Below are 19,564 nucleotides of genomic sequence, written 5' to 3' on the forward strand. Positions count from 1 at the left end.
TCATTCTCTGTAATGTCCTGGAGCTGAACAGAGAGGCGTACTAGGCTCCCTTGTGCCCTTGCTAGAGGAGCTGAGCCAGAGTGGAAAGGCATGATTTTTGCACCCCTCTGGGCCTGGGCCCTTGGCAATTGGGCCAAACCCTAGGTGCGCCCTTGTCTGGAGAGGCAGGAGGGTTCAGAGAGAAAGAAACCGGGTTCTGTCAAGCCAAGCAGGCCTTGCTCTTCAGGCAAGTGCTGCATTCTTGCACAGAGGCATCATTTCCATGCTGGACTTATCATATCTGAACATAATGAATATGTCACCCCTGGAGCTAATTTTGTCAACTCATTATTTCCTTGGTTAAAGTATTTGTTTGTTTGTTTGTTTTTCTATCCTACCCTTCATCTGAGGATTTCATGGCAGTTAACACAAATACACATACCATAGTTACAAACCAAACAATATATTTGGGATGCCTTGCATTCTTCCCAATGCCACATACTTAAGATGCATAGTTTAGAGACAGTGAAGCGTAAAGCTCCACCAATATACAGGTCCTCCTCCCCCCAAAAAATCAGAGATATACAGAGCAGCTGCACTGTCACATTATTCTGCAGTGAGTATGATAATGTTCTGGGCTGTACAGTCAGAAGTGGAAAATCTCCAGGGCTTGGAATAGGAACTGGTTTGTAACTGAATCTGATGGGTAAGAGCAGAAATGAGAGCTTGTGACTCACAAGAAATAGCCCCACATTTTGCACGGAAAGAACATTTTCCGAAAAGGGAACCTGAGTGCACAAGGAGTTATGACAGGAATGGATTTCAGAGCATAGCTCATGTAAAGCCAATTGTTTCCAGAATGCAGGAAAATACCTACAAAGACCTTTAAGGCACATGCAAATCACTGTAGATGCAAAGCTCCAGGTGGCATGTGAGATTTTTGCTGAGGGCAACTTTTGCTAGATGGAAAAAGCAGGGGGGCAGGAGGGGGGCAATGTCCCACACTCTCCAAAGTCTTATGAGGCAAGTCCAGCCAACACTCCCGCCTCTTGTTTGGTTCTTCAAAATTGGGGGATTGAAGAGAAAGGCAGGGATTATGCAATGAATGGGTGGCATGTACTTTACGCACACACAATGTGTTTGTTGTTTTCTTGTGCCCAGACAATAAAAAGTGTACAATTCCCCAAGGACATGTTTAAAACAGAAGCTCAATGAACAGCAGCCCACCGCCGCAACACCCTCTGTTTTGCTCCAAACACATAGCTCAGGTGACACATACTGATGGGCAGGTAGCTTTCCGACTGGTGAGCCTTCAGGGGGAATCTCTTCTCCTGAACATGGTCCAAGCAGGCTGGATGGCTACCGCTTTTTTCTTTGTTTCTGTAAAGGGGAGGAACGTCACAATGTTAATTCATGTTAATTGATTTTTTTTATGTTCTCCATTACGCCTCTGCGCACAGACCATACTCTTTGAGCCATGAGCTGCACATCCCTGCTTGATCTCTTCATTGCCAGGCCGCCAGGCATCTGACTCTCTTGACTGATGATCCCAAAGCACAAAACCACAAAAAAGTCTGTCTCCATCACCATATCTATAGACATGGTATATGTCTATAGACATTCTCACTCTGAACCCAAGCCACCTTCACAGGATTGTTCTGAGGATAAAATGGGGTGAACTTTGTGAGCAAAAGGAGTGATATTAATGAATGTGGATTTAGTTGATTTGCAATGCTACTTAAAAAGCAGTGCTAGGAACAAGGATGTCTGGATCTCTAGAACCTTAAACAGCTGGAGGATGGGGGAAAGTAGGGAGATGGACTTGTAACAGCAGCACTGGGCGTGGGGGTGCCTAACCTTTCTCCCAGCAACAGAAATCACTGCCACAAAGCTACTAATAGGCTCATTCGGGGGGGGGGAGAGATAAAAACACAGGCACCAGCCTTTCCCCCAAAACAGGGCTAATAGATGTTTTAAGAGCAAAGGGTTGATAGATTTTAAAAGAGAACCAGGCAGGGACAAAAGGCTAAAGAGCCCTTCCCAAGTAGTAGTACAGTGGTGCCTCGCAAGACGAAATTAATCCGTTCCACGAGTCTCTTCGTCTAGCGGTTTTTTCGTCTAGCGAAGCAACCCGATTAGCGCTATTAGCGGTTTAGCGGCTATTAAAGGCTTAGCGGATTAGCGGCTAAAAGGCTATTAGCGGCTTAGAAAAAGGGGGGAGCGGGGGGGGGAACGGAACACTCGCAAGACGTTTTCGTCTTGCAAAGCAAGCCCATAGGGAAAATCGTCTTGCGAAGCAGTTCAAAAACGGAAAACCCTTTCGTCTAGCGGGTTTTCCGTCTTGCGAGGCATTCGTAGAATCATAGAGTTGGAAGAGACCACAAGGGCCATCGAGTCCAACCCCCTGCCAAGCAGGAAACACCATCAGAGCACTCCTGACATATGGTTGTCAAGCCTCTGCTTAAAGACCTCCAAAGAAGGAGACTCCACCACACTCCTTGGCAGCAAATTCCACTGTTGAACAGCTCTTACTGTCAGGAAGTTCTTCCTAATGTTTAGGTGGAATCTTCTTTCTTGTAGTTTGGATTGTCTTGCGGGGCACCACTGTAGCATTTATTAAATTTGCATACCAGCCTATACCTGTAGATCTCAGGGCAGTTCACAACATAAAATTACAGTATTAAAAAGTATGGCTTCCCCCAGCTATTTCAGACAAACCAAAGCTGTTTTTTAGGCTTTTTTTTTTTAAAAAAAGTCAATAAACCCAATCATGGATCTTCCACACAGATCCATGAGTAGAGATGGGCTCCCCTTGGCAGACAGTTGCTCTTCAACATGGAGTGTGATGGGAAGGGATAGAGCTTCCTTGATCATGTATACTTTCCTCTCCTCCCTTGTATAATTAGAGCCACATTCTGATCTCCTGAGTAGGGCGTCCATCTCAAACTCTCACAGATGCTGCAAGATAGTCGTACCTTAGAAGGTTTCCTCGGGCTGAATTCTGCTCTCTGGCCTGGCGAGTGCACATATTAAGGCTCAGTCTTTTTGGAGTTTCCACTTTTCCTTCTGGAATGCTGCCCTCCCTTTGCAGGGCTGGGGAAGTGCCATATTTTTCTTCCAGACACCTCAGTGGGACAGTCCTGTTGATGGGCTGAAATATAATTGCCCCGCTCTGCTTTGAGATTGGCCGGCGGTTCCCCACATAGCACCGGACCAGGCCAGGGATGCTGTCGAAACTTTCGTCCTCAAATTGGTACTGAACACGGCAGTAGGCTTCGTTGAGCCTCAGGACGGTTTTGTTGATCTTGAAGTGCTGAGAGGTGTTTTTCCATTGACAGGTAAGGACAAAATTCCCAGGGCTTGAGAGAGAGTCCCTGATCAAGAAATCTCCATCTCTCTGAACAAGGCTTTCAGACACCTTTAAGAGAAAATCAGAATGAGATTAGCCACTATTGGACAAGTGTACCCTTACTTTATTTTACTGAAAGCCTCAGCGTGTGTGTGTGTGTGTGTGTGTGTGTGTATACACACACTACGAAAGCATATATATATATATATATATATATATATATATATATATATATATGCAGGTTTTGGTGTCTTCGGGTGTCTTCCCGTGTAAGAGTCGGGGTGTCTGTGCGACGTTTCGACGAGGTCTCACTCGTCATCTTCAGGCTGGTGCTTTCGGCTTCTTGTTACTGGAACAGAGCAGAGTCTGGTGTTTGAGTTCCTATAAATACTGTTGAGGGGTGTGGTGTATAGCCTCCAACGTTCTGGGCAGAGAGGAAGTTCCTAGATTAGTGTGCCTTTTCTTCTTTTGTTCCTTAATTACTTGAGGGATATCTTGGGTGATTTCATGAGTGATATTCTGAATACCACTGGGTGGGTCATTAAGTGTAGATTAGTTGCTAAAGCTTTCGTGTCTTGACCTCTTGAGCTTGTGAAGAGTTTTTCTGAGAAGATGGCTGTGCTGCATTTAGTTGTGCTCTGGCTTGGCTTCGTGTATAGGGGCGAGCTGTGGTTTTGTGCCTTGTGCCAGCCAGATCTGTGTAGGGATTGCAGGGGGGTGCAGCATCCGGAGGTGCCACTATAGTTTGGCTACTGGATGGAGTCCAGATCTGGCTGGCACAAGGCACAAAACCACAGCTCGCCCCTATACACGAAGCCAAGCCAGAGCACAACTAAATGCAGCACAGCCATCTTCTCAGAAAAACTCTTCACAAGCTCAAGAGGTCAAGACACAAAAGCTTTAGCAACTAATCTACACTTAATGACCCACCCAGTGGTATTCAGAATATCACTCATGAAATCACCCAAGATATCCCTCAAGTAATTAAGGAACAAAAGAAGAAAAGGCACACTAATCTAGGAACTTCCTCTCTGCCCAGAACGTTGGAGGCTATACACCACACCCCTCAACAGTATTTATAGGAACTCAAACACCAGACTCTGCTCTGTTCCAGTAACAAGAAGCCGAAAGCACCAGCCTGAAGATGACGAGTGAGACCTCGTCGAAACGTCGCACAGACACCCCGACTCTTACACGGGAAGACACCCGAAGACACCAAAACCTGCATTCCTGTACCCGTGAAAATCTACGAAAGCATATATATATATATATATATATATATATATATATATATATATATATGTTACAATGCTTCATTGTACTCTATCACAAAAGTTGTTGCATTTAAATAAAATAGCAAAACATTAAATATATATCCTAGAGCAGTGTTTCCCAAACTCAGTCCTCCAGCTGTTTTTGGACTACAGTTCCCATCATCCCTGACCAATGTTCTTGCCAGCAAGGGATAATGGGAGTTGTAGTCCAAAAACAGCTGGAGACCCAAGTTTGGGAAACACTGTCCTAGAGTAACCATTCCCACAACCGGGTGTCCTCCCGGTGTTTCCAGATGTTCACCATCCCTGACAATTCACTCTGAGGCTGGTGTGAGTTGTAGTCCAGCTATAGTTCTGGAATAGGACTATACCACTATTCAACATAGTCAGCTAAGTCACAGGCCCTTCCCCTTTTCTGAGCTTCCCATACAGTTTTTCCATCTCAGTGATACGGAAGACTTCAACCTGGCACTCTTGTCTTCTGGTATTGTGCTTAGGCTCCAGTGCCTGACAAAGATAGTTCAAACTGCTACTTTTAAATTTGGACCTTGCAAAAGACTAAGATCAGCTTCGCAGCCCAAATTCTGATTAGCCTAGGAATATAAGGAGAATCCATAGGATACCCTGTCACAGTGAAGTTAAATTCCTACCCTTGTTTATATCTGGAAACAAGGCCATGGAATCCTTTGAAGCTCTGGTAGGCACCTGGCACCCCAACATTAGGAAAGGGGTTCCTCATTCACAACTCTGAATTACTGGGCACACTGAGATCTGGACTGCAAGCCAAGACACCTCCATTCCTTCTTGCTAACACTGAGGCTATGGACACATTACAGGCTTAAAACACAGCTAGGTTTTTCCTTTTCTCAATCAGGATGGAAGAGATCGAGAAATGCATAAAACTGCGGTATTCCATAAGGAAAGACAGGATAGATGTGGGTTGTGGGTAGAATCATGTGCACACTGCTTCCTATACCAGTGGTGGGAGCGCACAGGATGCAGAGTAAACATGAGTGTGTATGCAGCCTGAATAAGGATTGTGAATGGCTCTCTCAATAAGAACTGTTGAGTGCCATTTGGTCATGTACTGTACTCAAATGTGTACTGCTTAAGTAGTCAGAGAGTGTCTCATTAGCCTTAGCATCCCACTGATTCACTTTGTTTTCAGCTCAGATGAGGATACCTGCTGTGTTTTCAATCCACCTAACACAGCTAATTATGAAGGCCGTAGCCTGCAGGAGCCCAAACCGCAATAAACCACAAACGGTTTAAGATTCCACACAACAAAACAAAGCCTTTTTTAAAGCTGCTACAAAACAAACATAAAATACGCTTCTGGGATTTTTACGGGCACACCAAACTGTAATCTGCAAAGGCAAAATAATAATAAAAATCATGACGTGATCGGAACACAAAGAGCTTTCACATCCCAAAGCTAAAAAGATGCAGAGCTGTGTGACTACACAATGCGGTCAAAGCCAACAGAGCTTACAGTGGCTCTCTCTTTCCAGCTAGTCTCCTATATTCCCACATTGCTACATGTCAGGGACAAATAAATTGTGCGAATATAAATTAATATACAATTATTTAAAAGAACCATAAACTGCTCAAGCAGCAGAAGGAACACTTGTATAATGAAGGAAAGTTTAATCCTTTTCCCTTTGTGGTGGTGCCCACTACAAAACTGCTACTGGTGTGTGAAGAACTTTGCACTAAATACATCTATCTGTTTCTAGCTTCAAAGATGGGATTATCTTCCTGGGATAAATTCCTGTTCCTACTAAAAGACATGGATAAGTATTCTGCATCCAGGACAGTGAGGTTTCCTGCTTGCATACTGCTTAAGTGCATTAATACTAAAATATTAATGGAAATGCTATTGATTACAACAGAGATGCTTGACTTCCTTGTGGCATCAATATTTGATATTTTAAATGTTTTCCTCCCTTGAAACTATTTCTGAAATCTTAATTGTACGTGCAAGATTTGTTTCTTTGCTATACAGTCGTAACTTGGAAGTCAAACGGAATCTGTTCTGGAAGTCCGTTTGACTTCCAAAATGCTCAAAAACCAAATCGCGGCTTCTGATTGGCTGCAGGAAGCCGCGGAAGCCCCGTTGGACGTTCGGTTTCCAAAAGAACGTTTGCAAACCAGAACAATCACTTCCGGGTTTGTGGCGTTGGGGACCCAAAACGTACAAGTTACAGGGCGTTCAACAACCAGGGTATGGCTGTATAGCCCAGGGGTTGTCAACATGGTCCCTACTGCCCACTAGTGGCCTTTCAGGATTCTAGGTGGGCGGTAGGGGGTTCTACGGCACAAGCTGAATCCTCCTTCCCTCGAGCACTGGTGGGCGGTAAGGAAATTCTACCATCAAGAAAGATGCATTAGGGGGCGGTAGGTATAAAAAGGTTGACTACCCCTGACATAGCCAAACCAGCGCAATAAGCAAGTGGCTGTGTCAGAATAAATGCATTCTGAATCTGAGTGAGTCCTGCTGCTGCTCATCCACAGCTGAGGGCAAAGCTAGACATAATGGCCAAAAGCACCAACTGTAGCAGGCTGCATTTCACCACCTTCTCAAAATGGCTTGCTGGAACAGGGCCTTCTCGGTAGTGGTGCCCACCCTGTGAAATATCCTCTCATCAGATGTCAAGGAGATATACAACTTTTAGAAGACATCTGAAGGCAGCCCTGTATAGGGAAGTTCTTAAATGTTTGATGTCTCACTGTGTTTCTGTATTTTGTTGGAAGCTGTCCAGTCAGATGTGCGGGATACAAATAATAAAATTATTATTATTAATTATTCCAATCTTACAATCACATAAATGTAGCTTCCTCCGCATCCACAAATTAATTCTGACACTCCCTCTTTTTCCAATTACAAAAATGAAAAATAAAAATAAAAAGTGAGATAGTTAGAATGGCAACTATGGTAATGACCAGGTTTTCACCCCATGAAAAAATGTGCAAATGATGGCATTTTGTATGTATTTTACTATGGTGAGAATTTTTTCTGGTAAGCACAACTTTAGAAACCTCGCAAATATAATTGGATTCACTCTGTTTTCTCTAGATTGTGCCCATTGTCATAAAGTATCCTCCACACAACCAAAACCGTAGCTGGGCTAAGATAGAACTTTTTATTTAAATTGACCCTAAAAGTGACCTCATCAATGCCTTTCTTCAGTGGGTTCAATATACTGGCTTTCTTTGCCGTTATCTGGCACAATTACTCATAACTCAAATTTTTTAGGGCTCTCGTCTTTTTCATCAGACAAGCTTTAGCCAATAAGCATGTACATCACATGGCCACCAGATTCTGCTATCTCTGAATGCTTTCCAGGGCTGATATCCACAGGGAGGCTCATAACTCCAGAGGTCTGCACTTTGATGACTAGCTCATGCTGTTTCAGTTGCATTAGATTAAACTAAAAATGTCTGCTTTCAGACAGATGTGGAAACACATGTAAATATGGTGAAAACCAAGAAAAAGCAATGTGTTGCTTAATGCTTTAAAATGGCCTCACATGTCCTGATTCCCAAATTATCATCATTATAACATTATTCCGTTTCCAGTAAGGATCAAGCAATTTCTGTAGCTAGAGCATACATTATGTGCTCAAAATCTTGCTAATCAGTAAACCCGATTCCTGCAATCAGGGATAAACGAAATAAATTAGAAATATCTGGCTGATTTTTACATAAATTTAGTCACATTTTCCAATAACATGGATCTCTCTTCTCCAGGATAGGACTGACAGGGAGCAAGAAAGGAACAGCAAAATTATCAAAGCTGTGAAAGCTATCAGCTTGCTTGCTTTTTTTAATAGTAAAGATTCTCAGAATAGATCGGAGTGTCAATTTCTGTGCCAGAAAGGAGACTTAGCGGTTGTGTGGCCAACTCTCTCATAGCTATATTCCCAGCTATACTTAAAGCATCGCCTGGGAGTTTATTTTAGCATTGAACCTCTGGTGATATAATTGGGTTAAAAAACTAACTAAATGACAGTTCCTGCGAGTCTCTTTAAGATAATCTTTATATTAAATAAACAAGCTGAGGGATAATTACAGGGAGAGTAATATTGGGATCTTGCAGGTTTCCTCCGTATCATTTGCGACCGCTCTAAATGGGTAGCAGGCGTGACTGAACTGGATCTAGGCTCAGAGTCAGGACGGAGATAGGTTTCTGCACTTCCCTCTATATATGCAATTCTTCCTCCCATAATAACATCCTCAGGTTTTCGCTTTTCTTTTCCATGCTCCATAAATGCTGGATTTGAACTACTGATCACAAGCGCATTCATAATAAATTTGAACCGATTTGCAGAAGAAGAAGAAGAAAACCAGTGGTGGAGGTGAAAGACTTGAGATAGAATTGTGAAATACCTGGATTTAGTAAGCAAGGAAGAAAGAACGGGAAAAGAAAACAAGCTGGCAGAATTACCCAACAGAGAGACCAAAAAGGGACACACCTGTCGTGGAATACGTCCATGATACCAGGCATGGCTGCGCAGATCTTCACTGCTCAACTGGAGCTCCTCTTCCAGCTCTTTCTTGAGTTTTTCTGGGGAACTCTCCATACCCAGCCTGTCCATAACATGCTTTTCCTTGGAAAACTGCAAGAGGGAAAGAGAAAGGAGACTTGATCACCCCAGGCCTGACGGAACGCCTTATCTTGCTCAAAACTTTCATTCTGCCCCATGTGCCATGAGACTCGCAACAAGCCAATGAAATCCGCACGCCACGTTTTACGAGCCTTTGATCCCTAAGCAGTATTTGTGGAAGCTCCTGCCAGGTGAGAAGCTAGGTAATGATTACATGCTGCAAGGTGATATTGTAAAATGTCCCACCTGGATTGCTTGCGATAATAACTGGCGTGCCTGCTGAGTCATTTCTGTACCTTTGCAATAATAACGCTTTATGGAGAAAGGAATAAAAAGAAGATCCCAATTTGGGAGAGCCATAATTGCTCAGTCGTCAGCCATGTGCTTTGCATGCAAGAGATCCCCAAGGCTCAATCGCTGGCATCTCTACAGCAGGGCTGGAAAAGAGTTCCTGTCTGAAACCACTGGAGAGCTGGTGTCTGTCATTGGACAATACCAGCTCAGTATAAGGCAGCGCCAGCAGACAATTCCATGTTTTACACAAGTTACACATTATTGCTAAATGATTATTGCCAAAAAAGAAGAAAAAGGTGCATCAAAAATTGATTCATATGACCCTGCAAAGTACACCATAATCACATTGTTTTCCTTTGTGACACCTCCTGCAATACCTTCAGCAACAATTTAGCTCTCTCTCCTAATCACTTAGGCTGGTTCGGACCCCATCTGCATATAAAATAATAAACGGGCTTGGGTATATTTCTGTTACAAAGCTTAAAGTCATGTATAGCACAGGGTGTTTGTGGTTTGGCTTATTTGTGGATGATCCTTATCAGTTTTACTTCCTCCTGTGAAACTGAGCCTTGTCAATTTCACTTTCCCACTTTGGACTGCAGAAGCCAAACGGAGAAAGCTCAATTTTCCAGCAAAGGAAACTGCCTTATAATCAGTCATACTACTTGTGTGTCTACCCCAGAACTGTCTACCTTGACTCTAGAGTCTTGGGCTTATGACTTTCCCAATTTCTTTATCTGGCAATTCCAGAGACTGAATCTGGGAATTGTACAAATAACACACTCTACATTACTGAAGGTAAATAGGTACCACTGTGGCGGGAAGGTAAAAGTGTTACCATGTGCTCTGGCTTCCTTCACGGTGTTCATTGCGCCGGAAGAGGTTTAGTCATGCTGGCCATATGACCCAGAAAGGTGTCTGTGGACAAATGCAGGCTCCCTCAACCTGAAAAGCAAGATGAGTGCCGCACCCCATAGTCAACTTTGACTGGACTTAACTGTCCAGGGGTCCCTTACCTTGTCCTTTACCTACACTACTGAGCTATGGTCCATCCCTAGAGCTCACTCCAAAGTGCCCCCTTTTTTAAAAGAAAGGGGGGAACAAATAAAAGCCAGAGGGGGTCACAGTTCTCTCTCTCCCCCCTCCACAATAATCCAGCCTCCTATCACCTATATCCTGTCCTAAGTGTAGCAGTGTTCAATATTAGGGATTATTAGGAAAGAAAACATATTTGGCTTATTGTATAAATTTCTAGTCACAACATATTTTTTTTATAAAAACAGTGCAGAGCAAATGGCAACCCAACGCTATTGTGTTTAGGGATTTTATTTTATTTTTAATATATAAAAAAACTACAGAGATACAAGATACAGTGGTACCTCCGGTTGCAGACAGGATCCGTTCCAGAGGTCCGGTCGGATCCCAAGGTTTCCGCAACCTGAGGACCGCTTCTTCCGGGTTTGTCGCGCACACATCCTGAAGTTTACGTAACCAGAGGGTTACGTAAACAGAGGTATGACTGTACAGATATATAAAACTATTTGAGGTGTGGGCACAAAGATGTTTCTCCCCCTCTCTTGGGGGTCATCCAATGAAAATGATTGGCAGAATATTCAGAATGGACTCAAGAACACACACAACCCATAATTCACTTACAAAATTTGTTGCCACAAAGAAATTATGTCCCTGAGCCACAGTTGTTGGGACAACACTGGGAGATATGCTGAAAGCGGAGCAATCACACAATGCCAGTTCATTCAGTACACAACTTAGATGAGACTGTTCTCATTCACATTCTCAACACACCACCCTCACTGTGTCAAGTAGCTCTCTCTCTCTCTCTCTCTCTCTCTCTCTCTCGCTCTCTCGCTCTCTCTCTCTCTCTCTCATCATCATCTTCCCTTTCGACAGGGCTCTGGCTAAAATATCCCCACAATTCTTCTTGGCATGATGTCAGTGACCTGTCCAATGAGAGATTCTCGTCTCTGGCACTCTGATTAAGGATCAGCTGCTTTGTTCTTCACGAACACTGAATTAGGAGATGTAGGGTTAAATTAAAAGATGTGGGAGCTGAGCTTAATCCCTCATCTTTGTTCTCTCCCCTCCAGTCTATGCCTGCTCCTTTAGTTCAAACAGACAGCTCACAAGGCTTCAAGCAGCATTTTAATTAAGCCCAGCTGGCTCTCTTGCTGCTATTATTGCAGATTTTGTTTCAAAAAGAAGGCATCTGTTACAATGATTTGTCCCCTACTCAGACATATTTGCTTTCTTTTCAATCTGGACTGTTTACATTTTGCTTTGTATGCTGTGACCTGGTCCCACAACACAACCAAAAACTGAAGAAACAGAAAACTCTCTCATCAAATCAGTGACTGATGCAAGAAACTGGTCCTGTGTTTCCCAAGACTCTGCTAGTCACACACAGTAAATAATAGTAAATTCCTGGGCACGATACAGCATTATTATCACATGGTCTGATCCCTAAAGCCATTTTCACAAACAACACTTAAAAAGATTTATTTTTTTAAATGCCCATCAATTTAACAAAAAGGCCATGTGCACTCACTCCCCCCCTCCCCCAGCCTGGTCCTCTTTTCTAAAAAGAAAAACAAAATATTGCCTGTCTCTAGCCTTACAAGGTACTTTCACAGTGTCTATCACTTGTCTATACACACACACGTATATCTGTATCTCTAAATCTGGGTATCTGCAGCAGCTTGCTGGTTGCTAAATAAATCCTTGCTTGCTCCTTCCAAAAACAGCAGCACGAATAAAGCAATGCAGAGTTGGAGACCCCATTGACTGTAGAGCGTTACCATGCAACAACAACAGCAGAAACATTCCCCTCACAAATGGCTGTGCATTTCTTCTTAGTAACTTGGATGAACCCCAAGGCCTCAAAGTGATGTGACTGCAACTCTGCGGTACTTGAGAAAGACCAAAGGATGCAAGTTCTCATCCTCCAATCTAGGTTTTACTATGAATGCTCTGATCTTGAGAGCTCATCCTCCATTGTATGCACTGTAGGAGGCATTTACTACAGACTTCCTCGTTGTGCTGCTCCCTTGTGCAGCTAGTCTATTAAACTACTGATAATTGGCCATACCGTTAAGAGGGCATTGTTCTAAGTGGAACATTGCCAAGAAGATAGACTGTTGTTCTTAGCTGACCTTTTTAATGCGATGGGAGCCAAGGCTGGCTCTATTGTTCATTTTCCTCTGGTGTTTCGCTTTCAAAGAGCAATGTTTTAAAGTCAGGGGCCAGGGAGAGCATCACCAAATGATAGCAGTTTATATACAGTGGTGCCTCGCAAGACGAAATTAATTCGTTCCGCAAGTTTTTTCTTCTTGCCAGTTTTTCGTCTTGCGAAGCACGGTTTCCCACAGGAATGCATTGAAAATCAATCAATGCGTTCCTATGGAGACCGTCCGGGGACAGAGGGGAAGTGCCGCAGGCCTTCCCCTCTGTCCCCGGACCTGTTTTAAAGCAAGGGAAGGGGCAGCAGGGAGAATCACTTCTCCCCGTTGCCGCCCCTTGGTTCAAAAGGGGTCCGGGGAGAGAGGGGAAGGCGCGCACACGCCTTCCCGTGTCCCCTCTTTTGAAGCAAGGGGCGGAGGGGAGAAGATCGCTTCTCCCCGTTGCCACCCCTTGGTTCAAAAGGGGTCCGGGGACAGAGGGGAAGGCGCACGCGCGCCTTCCCCTCTGTCCCCGGAGGTTGCAGGGCTGGCAACGGGGAGAAGCGATCTTCTCCCCGCTGCCCCTTGCTTCAAAAGAGGTCCGGGGTGCGGGGGCAAGCTTCGTTTTGCGAAGCAAGCCCATAGGGAAATTCGTCTTGCGAAGCAACTCGAAAACGAAAAAACCTTTCGTCTTGCGAGTTTTTTGTCTCGCGAGGCGTTCGTCTTGCGGGGCACCACTGTACATGTATGATGCAGGTTAGGATAAGGTTGCCAGATGTCCCCGTTTCCTGGGGACAGTCCCTGGATTTACAGCTTTCTCAGAATTCACATGTGCATAGCAATAAGTGTCCCTGGATTCATTGGAAAAAATCTGGTAACCTTAGGTTAGGCGCCTACCAGAATTTAGAAATACCATTTCACATCACTGGATATTTATTTCTACCAAGTTAACTTTGACCTGAACCCCCCCCCCCAAAAGGAGTAGATCACCGCCAGTTTTTAATTGTGAGTAGATTGCAGTCTCTTGGAAGTTGGTCGTCATCATGGCTGCAGGAATAAAACGGGTCTTCCTTTTACTGACCTGATAGTAAATACATTTATTTGTACCATTTTGTTGTAAAAAAGGGATTAATATTTCTCTCTACATAGTAAGAATGTAGTGCCTCATCACAATCCTGGATTTGCACGAAGTCAGGACAGTAAAAAGGAGCACAAGAGAAGGCTGGTTCCACAAGAGCAGTTGCCACGGTATAGGAACAAGAGAGAAGGGACACTGAAATGGGGAAAGTGATGGTTTAAAACAACAGCAGAAGTTTGAGTAAAGCAGAGATGGAAAGGACTGAGAGGAAAATGGAGACGGCGGCCACACGGATGTTACTAGCCCAGAGATGGAAGACGACAAAGTCCCTACCAGAGAAGAATGGCAAACTGGGGAGACCTGGCCAGATGGGTGGTGTATAATTATTTTTTATTTATTTATTTATTTATTTTATTATTATTATTATTATTATTATTATTATTATTATTATTATTATTATACTATGACGAAATGGCAAAACTGACCAGAAAGCTCAGGAACCAAAAATACCAAAATTTTTATAAAGAATGGGAAAAATTTATAACTTATCCGGGAGACCACTGTAAGCAGATGAAAACATTAGCAGGATTACAACACTTGTAATGTTGCAAATATTATGGACAAAATGGAGTGACATAAAATATGGATTACTGAATAATATGGAGTTGAATGGGTTGACAATAGGACCCATGGAGGGCAACGTGGGAAGTCCAGAGATTCGGATGAATCTCTAAATATGGATATGCATTTTGTATTGTTATAATTTTATACTTGTAAAACCAAATAAAAATTATCAGTAAAAAAAAAAGGACAGAGAAAATGGTGGGTAAGTGCTATGGGATATTTGAGTGCTTTGCATCCTTCTTCTCTCACACATAAGGCGGCTGAGGAACGGAAGCAGGGGAAGCTTGGGTAAAGTGAGAAGGGAAAGACACTGAAAGGGAGAAAAGTGGCTGTTCTGAACAAGGCAGAAGTTTGAGTAAAGCAGGGGTGGAGAGGCACTGAGAGGAAAGTGGCAGCTGTAAGAAAACAGCAGAGGTTGAGTAAAGCTGAAAGTTCACATCATATTGAGCTGATAATGTTGTTTCCTCTCCAACATTCACATTATAATCTGTGGTGCAGAGACAATAAAGCTGAAGGTACAATTCTCAACAGTTCCCTTCTCTTCCTCTCTCCCCTCCCTTTTCAGTCTTGTGTAAATCATGCCCACTGTACATTACATGCATTCACATTACATTGCATATACAAGTTTTACCCTCAAGAAAGGAATCAGCCAGGTAAGCAATTGAATCAGCCTTGTACCAGCAACTGAACCTGCTCTAAATGTCAGAGCTCAGCCTTGGAAAATCTGAAATGATGGGAAAGTGCTCCTATACAAGGCAGCTTAAACCCAGGCACCTCTTGCTTTTTAAATAAAACACTCCAATCTCATAACACTCCAATCACAAAACAAATACTCCAATCTCACAACAAGTTTCTTCACCCCACCCCCAAATTATGAATTCCGTCTCCCAGATTTAGAAAGTCTCCAGATTGCCATTATTTTTCAGGAGGGATTCATACAGATACCAAAACATGAACAAAGGGTTGCACAATTTAAGTGCATTAAAGTACTCCAGTGGCCTACCCCAACAAATCCACTTTTTTAAAAAAAGCAACCTAGCCAGATGTGTGGGGTATAAATGATGGTGGTGGTGGTGGTGAAAGTGTTATGAAAGTGACAAGGAAATGCACTGTGGGGTGGGTGGATGAGTAATCAGAACCTGTGTAAATGCCCTGTAAGCAAATCAGGACAAATGCAGAATGAACGGCCACTGGTGTATGATCACTCTGTAAACAAAACAGAACAAATGCCCAATAAAGACCAGGCATTGTACAACCAGTGTGTAAGCTTTGTGCAAGCAAATCAGGAACTGATGCTGAATAAACAGGTCATCTGGAGGAGCCCTTCACTGAAAATAATCTCATTTTATTTTGGGTTTGCTTTTTCTCACAACAACAACAACAAAGCCCCTGGTGAAATAAAAGAAAACAAGACAGTGGCTTCAGTTTTTTTGTACATCATCTCTAGTCTCTCTCTCCTCGTTAGGGGAATGCATTAGCAATCTTCTCCATCTCTTTCGTAAAGTATTATTTACGTCTAGCGTACCTAAACAGTTAGTGTGGCTTCCTGCTCTCTATGATTAAAAAAAAAAGGAAACCTGAAACCCTGATGAGATTTTGCGTAAGCTGTTTGTGCAACTTTTTGATGTCCTCTGCCTTCCTAGTAGGCTATCAGCCTTTCCTGCTGCTATGCATAGAGCCCTGCCAGGATACACTGAAATTAACCCCAGGAGCTGCCAGTCAAGGGCTTCTCACTTATGACAGGAAAGACCTCTGTGAGCAGATTTCACATTTATGATGAGGCAGAATGCAGCATATTCAGAATACTCTCTGACTCTACCTAAACTACTGATCCTACAGATGCCCACTTAGGTACGGCTTGCAGTAAAAAGTAGCAAAATACAGAAGGCAAGTAGGCCAAGGAGCCTACAGTGGTACCCCGCAAGACGAACGCCTCGCGAGACGAAAAACTCGCAAAACGAAAGGTTTTTTCGTTTTCGAGTTGCCTCGCAAGACGAATTTCCCTATGGGCTTGCTTCGCAAAACGAAGCTTGCCCCGGGGACAGCGGGTCTTTTGAAGCAAGGGGCGGCGGGGAGAAGCGATCTTCTCCCCGCAGCCCCAGGTCCGGGGACAGCGGGAAGCGCTTCCCGCTGCCCCCGGACCTCTTTTGAAGCAAGGGGCTGCGGGGAGATCGCTTCTCCCCACCGCCCCTTGCTTCAAAAGAGGCCCGGGGACAGCGGGAAGCGCTTCCCGCTGCCCCCGGACCTCTTTTGAAGCAAGGGGCTGCGGGGAGATCGCTTCTCCCGGTGCTCCGAAGCCGGGCGGGGGGGGGGGGGCGGGAACACCTGCCCCCACCGCCCGGCTTCGGAAGGCTGCTCCGAAGCCGGGCGGGGGGGCGGGAACACCTGCCCCCACCGCCCGGCTTTGGAACGCTGCTCCGAAGCCGGGCGGGGGGGCGGGAACACCTTCTGAAGGCGGGCGGGGGGGCGAAAGTCTTTGTCCCCCCTGCCTGCCTTCCCATGGGCTTTTAAATCGCCCCGGACAGCGGAGAAGTCCTCCGCTGTCCCGGGGCGATTTTAAAATGCCGCCCGCCAGCATTTTAAGATCGCCCGGACAGCGGAGAAGTCCTCCGCTGTCCCGGGGTTTTTTAAAATGCTGGGGTGGGAAGAAAAGCCCTTGGTCCCCCCCCCCCAGCCTTCAGAAGAGGTCCGGGGACAGACTGTCCCCGGACCTGGTCTGAAGGTGGTTTCCCTAGGAACACATTAATTGATTTTCAATGCATTCCTATGGGAAACCGTGCATCGCAAAACGAAAAACTCGCAAGACGAAGAGACTTGCGGAACGAATTAATTTCGTCTTGCGAGGCACCACTGTATTATAATTTAAATAGCAAAATACAAGAAGAAACTGAGCATGCTATAAGGTTGATGGGGCTGCCCTAAAAGCTGCTCCAGAAGCTGAAGCATGAGCCTATTGTGCTCATCTTATCGTGCTCTTAAAGCAGTTGCATTGGCTGTTAGTAAACTAACACACATGGTTTTAGTCTTGTCCTATAATGTCCTAAACAACCTGAGACCAGAATACCTGAAAGAGTATCTTCTCGCTTACTGCCCCCCATGACTGCTACAATCAGCTGATAAGGCTCTCCTGTACTGCTGTCTGTGGAAGTGTGATTGACATCAACCAAGCAGAAGGGCCTTTGCTGTGGTGGCTCCCTTATTGAGGAAACATCTCCCCTCAGAGCTTAAGCAATTGCCCACAATGATAATGTTTATGCACCTTCTAAACACACCTCTGTCCTCCCAAGCAAAGTCACCATACTTTTAAACCCTTCCCTGAGTTCTAAGGGTTTTTTAGCTGTTGTTATTTTAATGTTAGATATGTATTTTAAAATTGATGTACACTACCTCATGATTAGGGACGCGGGTGGCGCTGTGGGTAAAAGCCTCAGCGCCTAGGGCTTGCCGATCGAAAGGTCGGCGGTTCGAATCCCCGCGGCGGGGTGCGCTCCCGCTGCTCGGTCCCAGCGCCTGCCAACCTAGCAGTTCGAAAGCACCCCCGGGTGCAAGTAGATAAATAGGTACCGCTTACCAGCGGGAAGGTAAACGGCGTATCCGTGTGCTGCGCTGGCTCGCCAGATGCAGCTTTGTCACGCTGGCCACGTGACCCGGAAGTGTCTCCGGACAGCGCTGGCCCCCGGCCTCTTGAGTGAGATGGGCGCACAAACCCCAGAGTCTGTCAAGACTGGCCCGCTTGGGCAGGGGTACCTTTACCTTTACCTCATGATTAATGTGTGAGGCGGTACAGAAATGTTTTCATAAATAAGCAGCAAAAAAAACCCCCAACCCGAAATAAGGGTAGTCCAAATGACAGCTCATGCCCACAAGAGACACAAACAGCAACCTGCTTACTACAGGTCATTCCCCTTTGTACCATAACTGCTGCACTGTCTCTGCACAGACAAGAATATAAAATGATGTCACATAATTATGAATATTCATTTGGAATCCACCCTGACTGTTGTGCTGCCAACTTCTAAGAGAGATGGGAAAGAATTTGTGGTAGAGGCTCATGAGATCAAGAGCAAGACCTTAGAGGATTAAAGACAAAGCTTTGGGAGGGGTAAAGGGGTGGAGCTCATGGTACAAACATGATGCTCATCTAAGGCAGAGGGCAGCCAATGTGGCACCTTCTAGGAGTTACTGGATTATAGCTCCAAATATCCCTGGCCACTAGCGAACAGGGGTGGGCTGATGAGAGTTGTAGGCCACACCACCTTGAAGGCATGTTGGGTATCGCTCATCTGAGGTGCATGGCTATTCCATGTGCTTTCAAAGTCCCCTGCTACCATGCAATAGCAATATTGGTTGGGCATGTAGAAAATAAAAAGCTATCCCTTGCAATCCTATTGGACTACAGTGGTACCTTGGATTAAGTACTTAATTCGTTCCGGAGGTCCGTACTTAACCTGAAACTGTTCTTAACCTGAAGCACCACTTTAGCTAATGGGGCCTCCTGCTGCTGCCACACCACCGGAGCACAATTTCTGTTCTTAACCTGAAGCACTATTTCTGGGTTAGCGGAGTCTGCAACCTGAAGCATATGTAACCTGAAGCGTATGTAACCCGAGGTACCACCGTATAACATTTCCTCAGCATCAAAGTTTATACTTCCAAGGCGGAAAAGGCCTGGAGGGCAGGGATCAGGTCTTCTAGGGCTCACAACCAATAATAATATACAAAACTATCTAAGCTCCACAGCATCCATCAAGCTTCACAACTATATTCTTAGCGTGCTTCTATTTAAACTAATGTACTGGCTCTAGTCAGAGCTAAGATCCTGCCTTACAATCTTGTCAGCACAGATCTAGCTGCATTGCAGGGGGTTGGACTAGATGACCCTTGGGTCCCTTCAAACTTGTATGATTCTGTTATCCATTTCAACTTAAATCCCCAGAGAGCAAAAGCTGCCATCTCTGGTCCTCTTTTTCTATGCTTACAAATGCTTTAAAATAGAACTTTATTGAACATGAAGCAGCAGAGATCTCAAAAGTTCTGCAGTGCATAACCAGCCTATTTTGAAGAGCTGGGAGCCTCTCAAATAGAATCTTATTTCTGAACAGGGCCAGATGGATTTCTATATAAAAATAATGTCCCGTCCCCCCCATCCTGTTTCCCCAGAGGACATGTGGATTGGGTCAATG

At 44.7% G+C, this 19,564-nt stretch overlaps 1 protein-coding gene across 4 annotated transcripts in view; it reads right to left on the reverse strand.

Annotated features, from left to right (window-relative positions):
* Positions 1-19,564, reverse strand: part of BCAR3 (BCAR3 adaptor protein, NSP family member) — a 90,409-nt gene that overhangs the window by 14,332 nt on the left and 56,513 nt on the right. For all 4 annotated transcript variants that reach the window (XM_082227829.1, XM_082227830.1, XM_082227832.1 and 1 more), the window contains 3 exons: positions 9,078-9,221; positions 2,955-3,397; positions 1,259-1,359 (listed from right to left, as the gene is read on the reverse strand). In XM_082227829.1, coding sequence (XP_082083955.1) covers positions 1,259-1,359; positions 2,955-3,397; positions 9,078-9,221 — 688 coding nt within the window. The remainder of the gene's footprint in view (positions 1-1,258; positions 1,360-2,954; positions 3,398-9,077; positions 9,222-19,564) is intronic.

The sequence above is a fragment of the Podarcis vaucheri genome (assembly GCF_965113315.1).
Source record: "Podarcis vaucheri genome assembly, chromosome: 6".
Lineage (NCBI taxonomy): Eukaryota > Metazoa > Chordata > Lepidosauria > Squamata > Lacertidae > Podarcis > Podarcis vaucheri.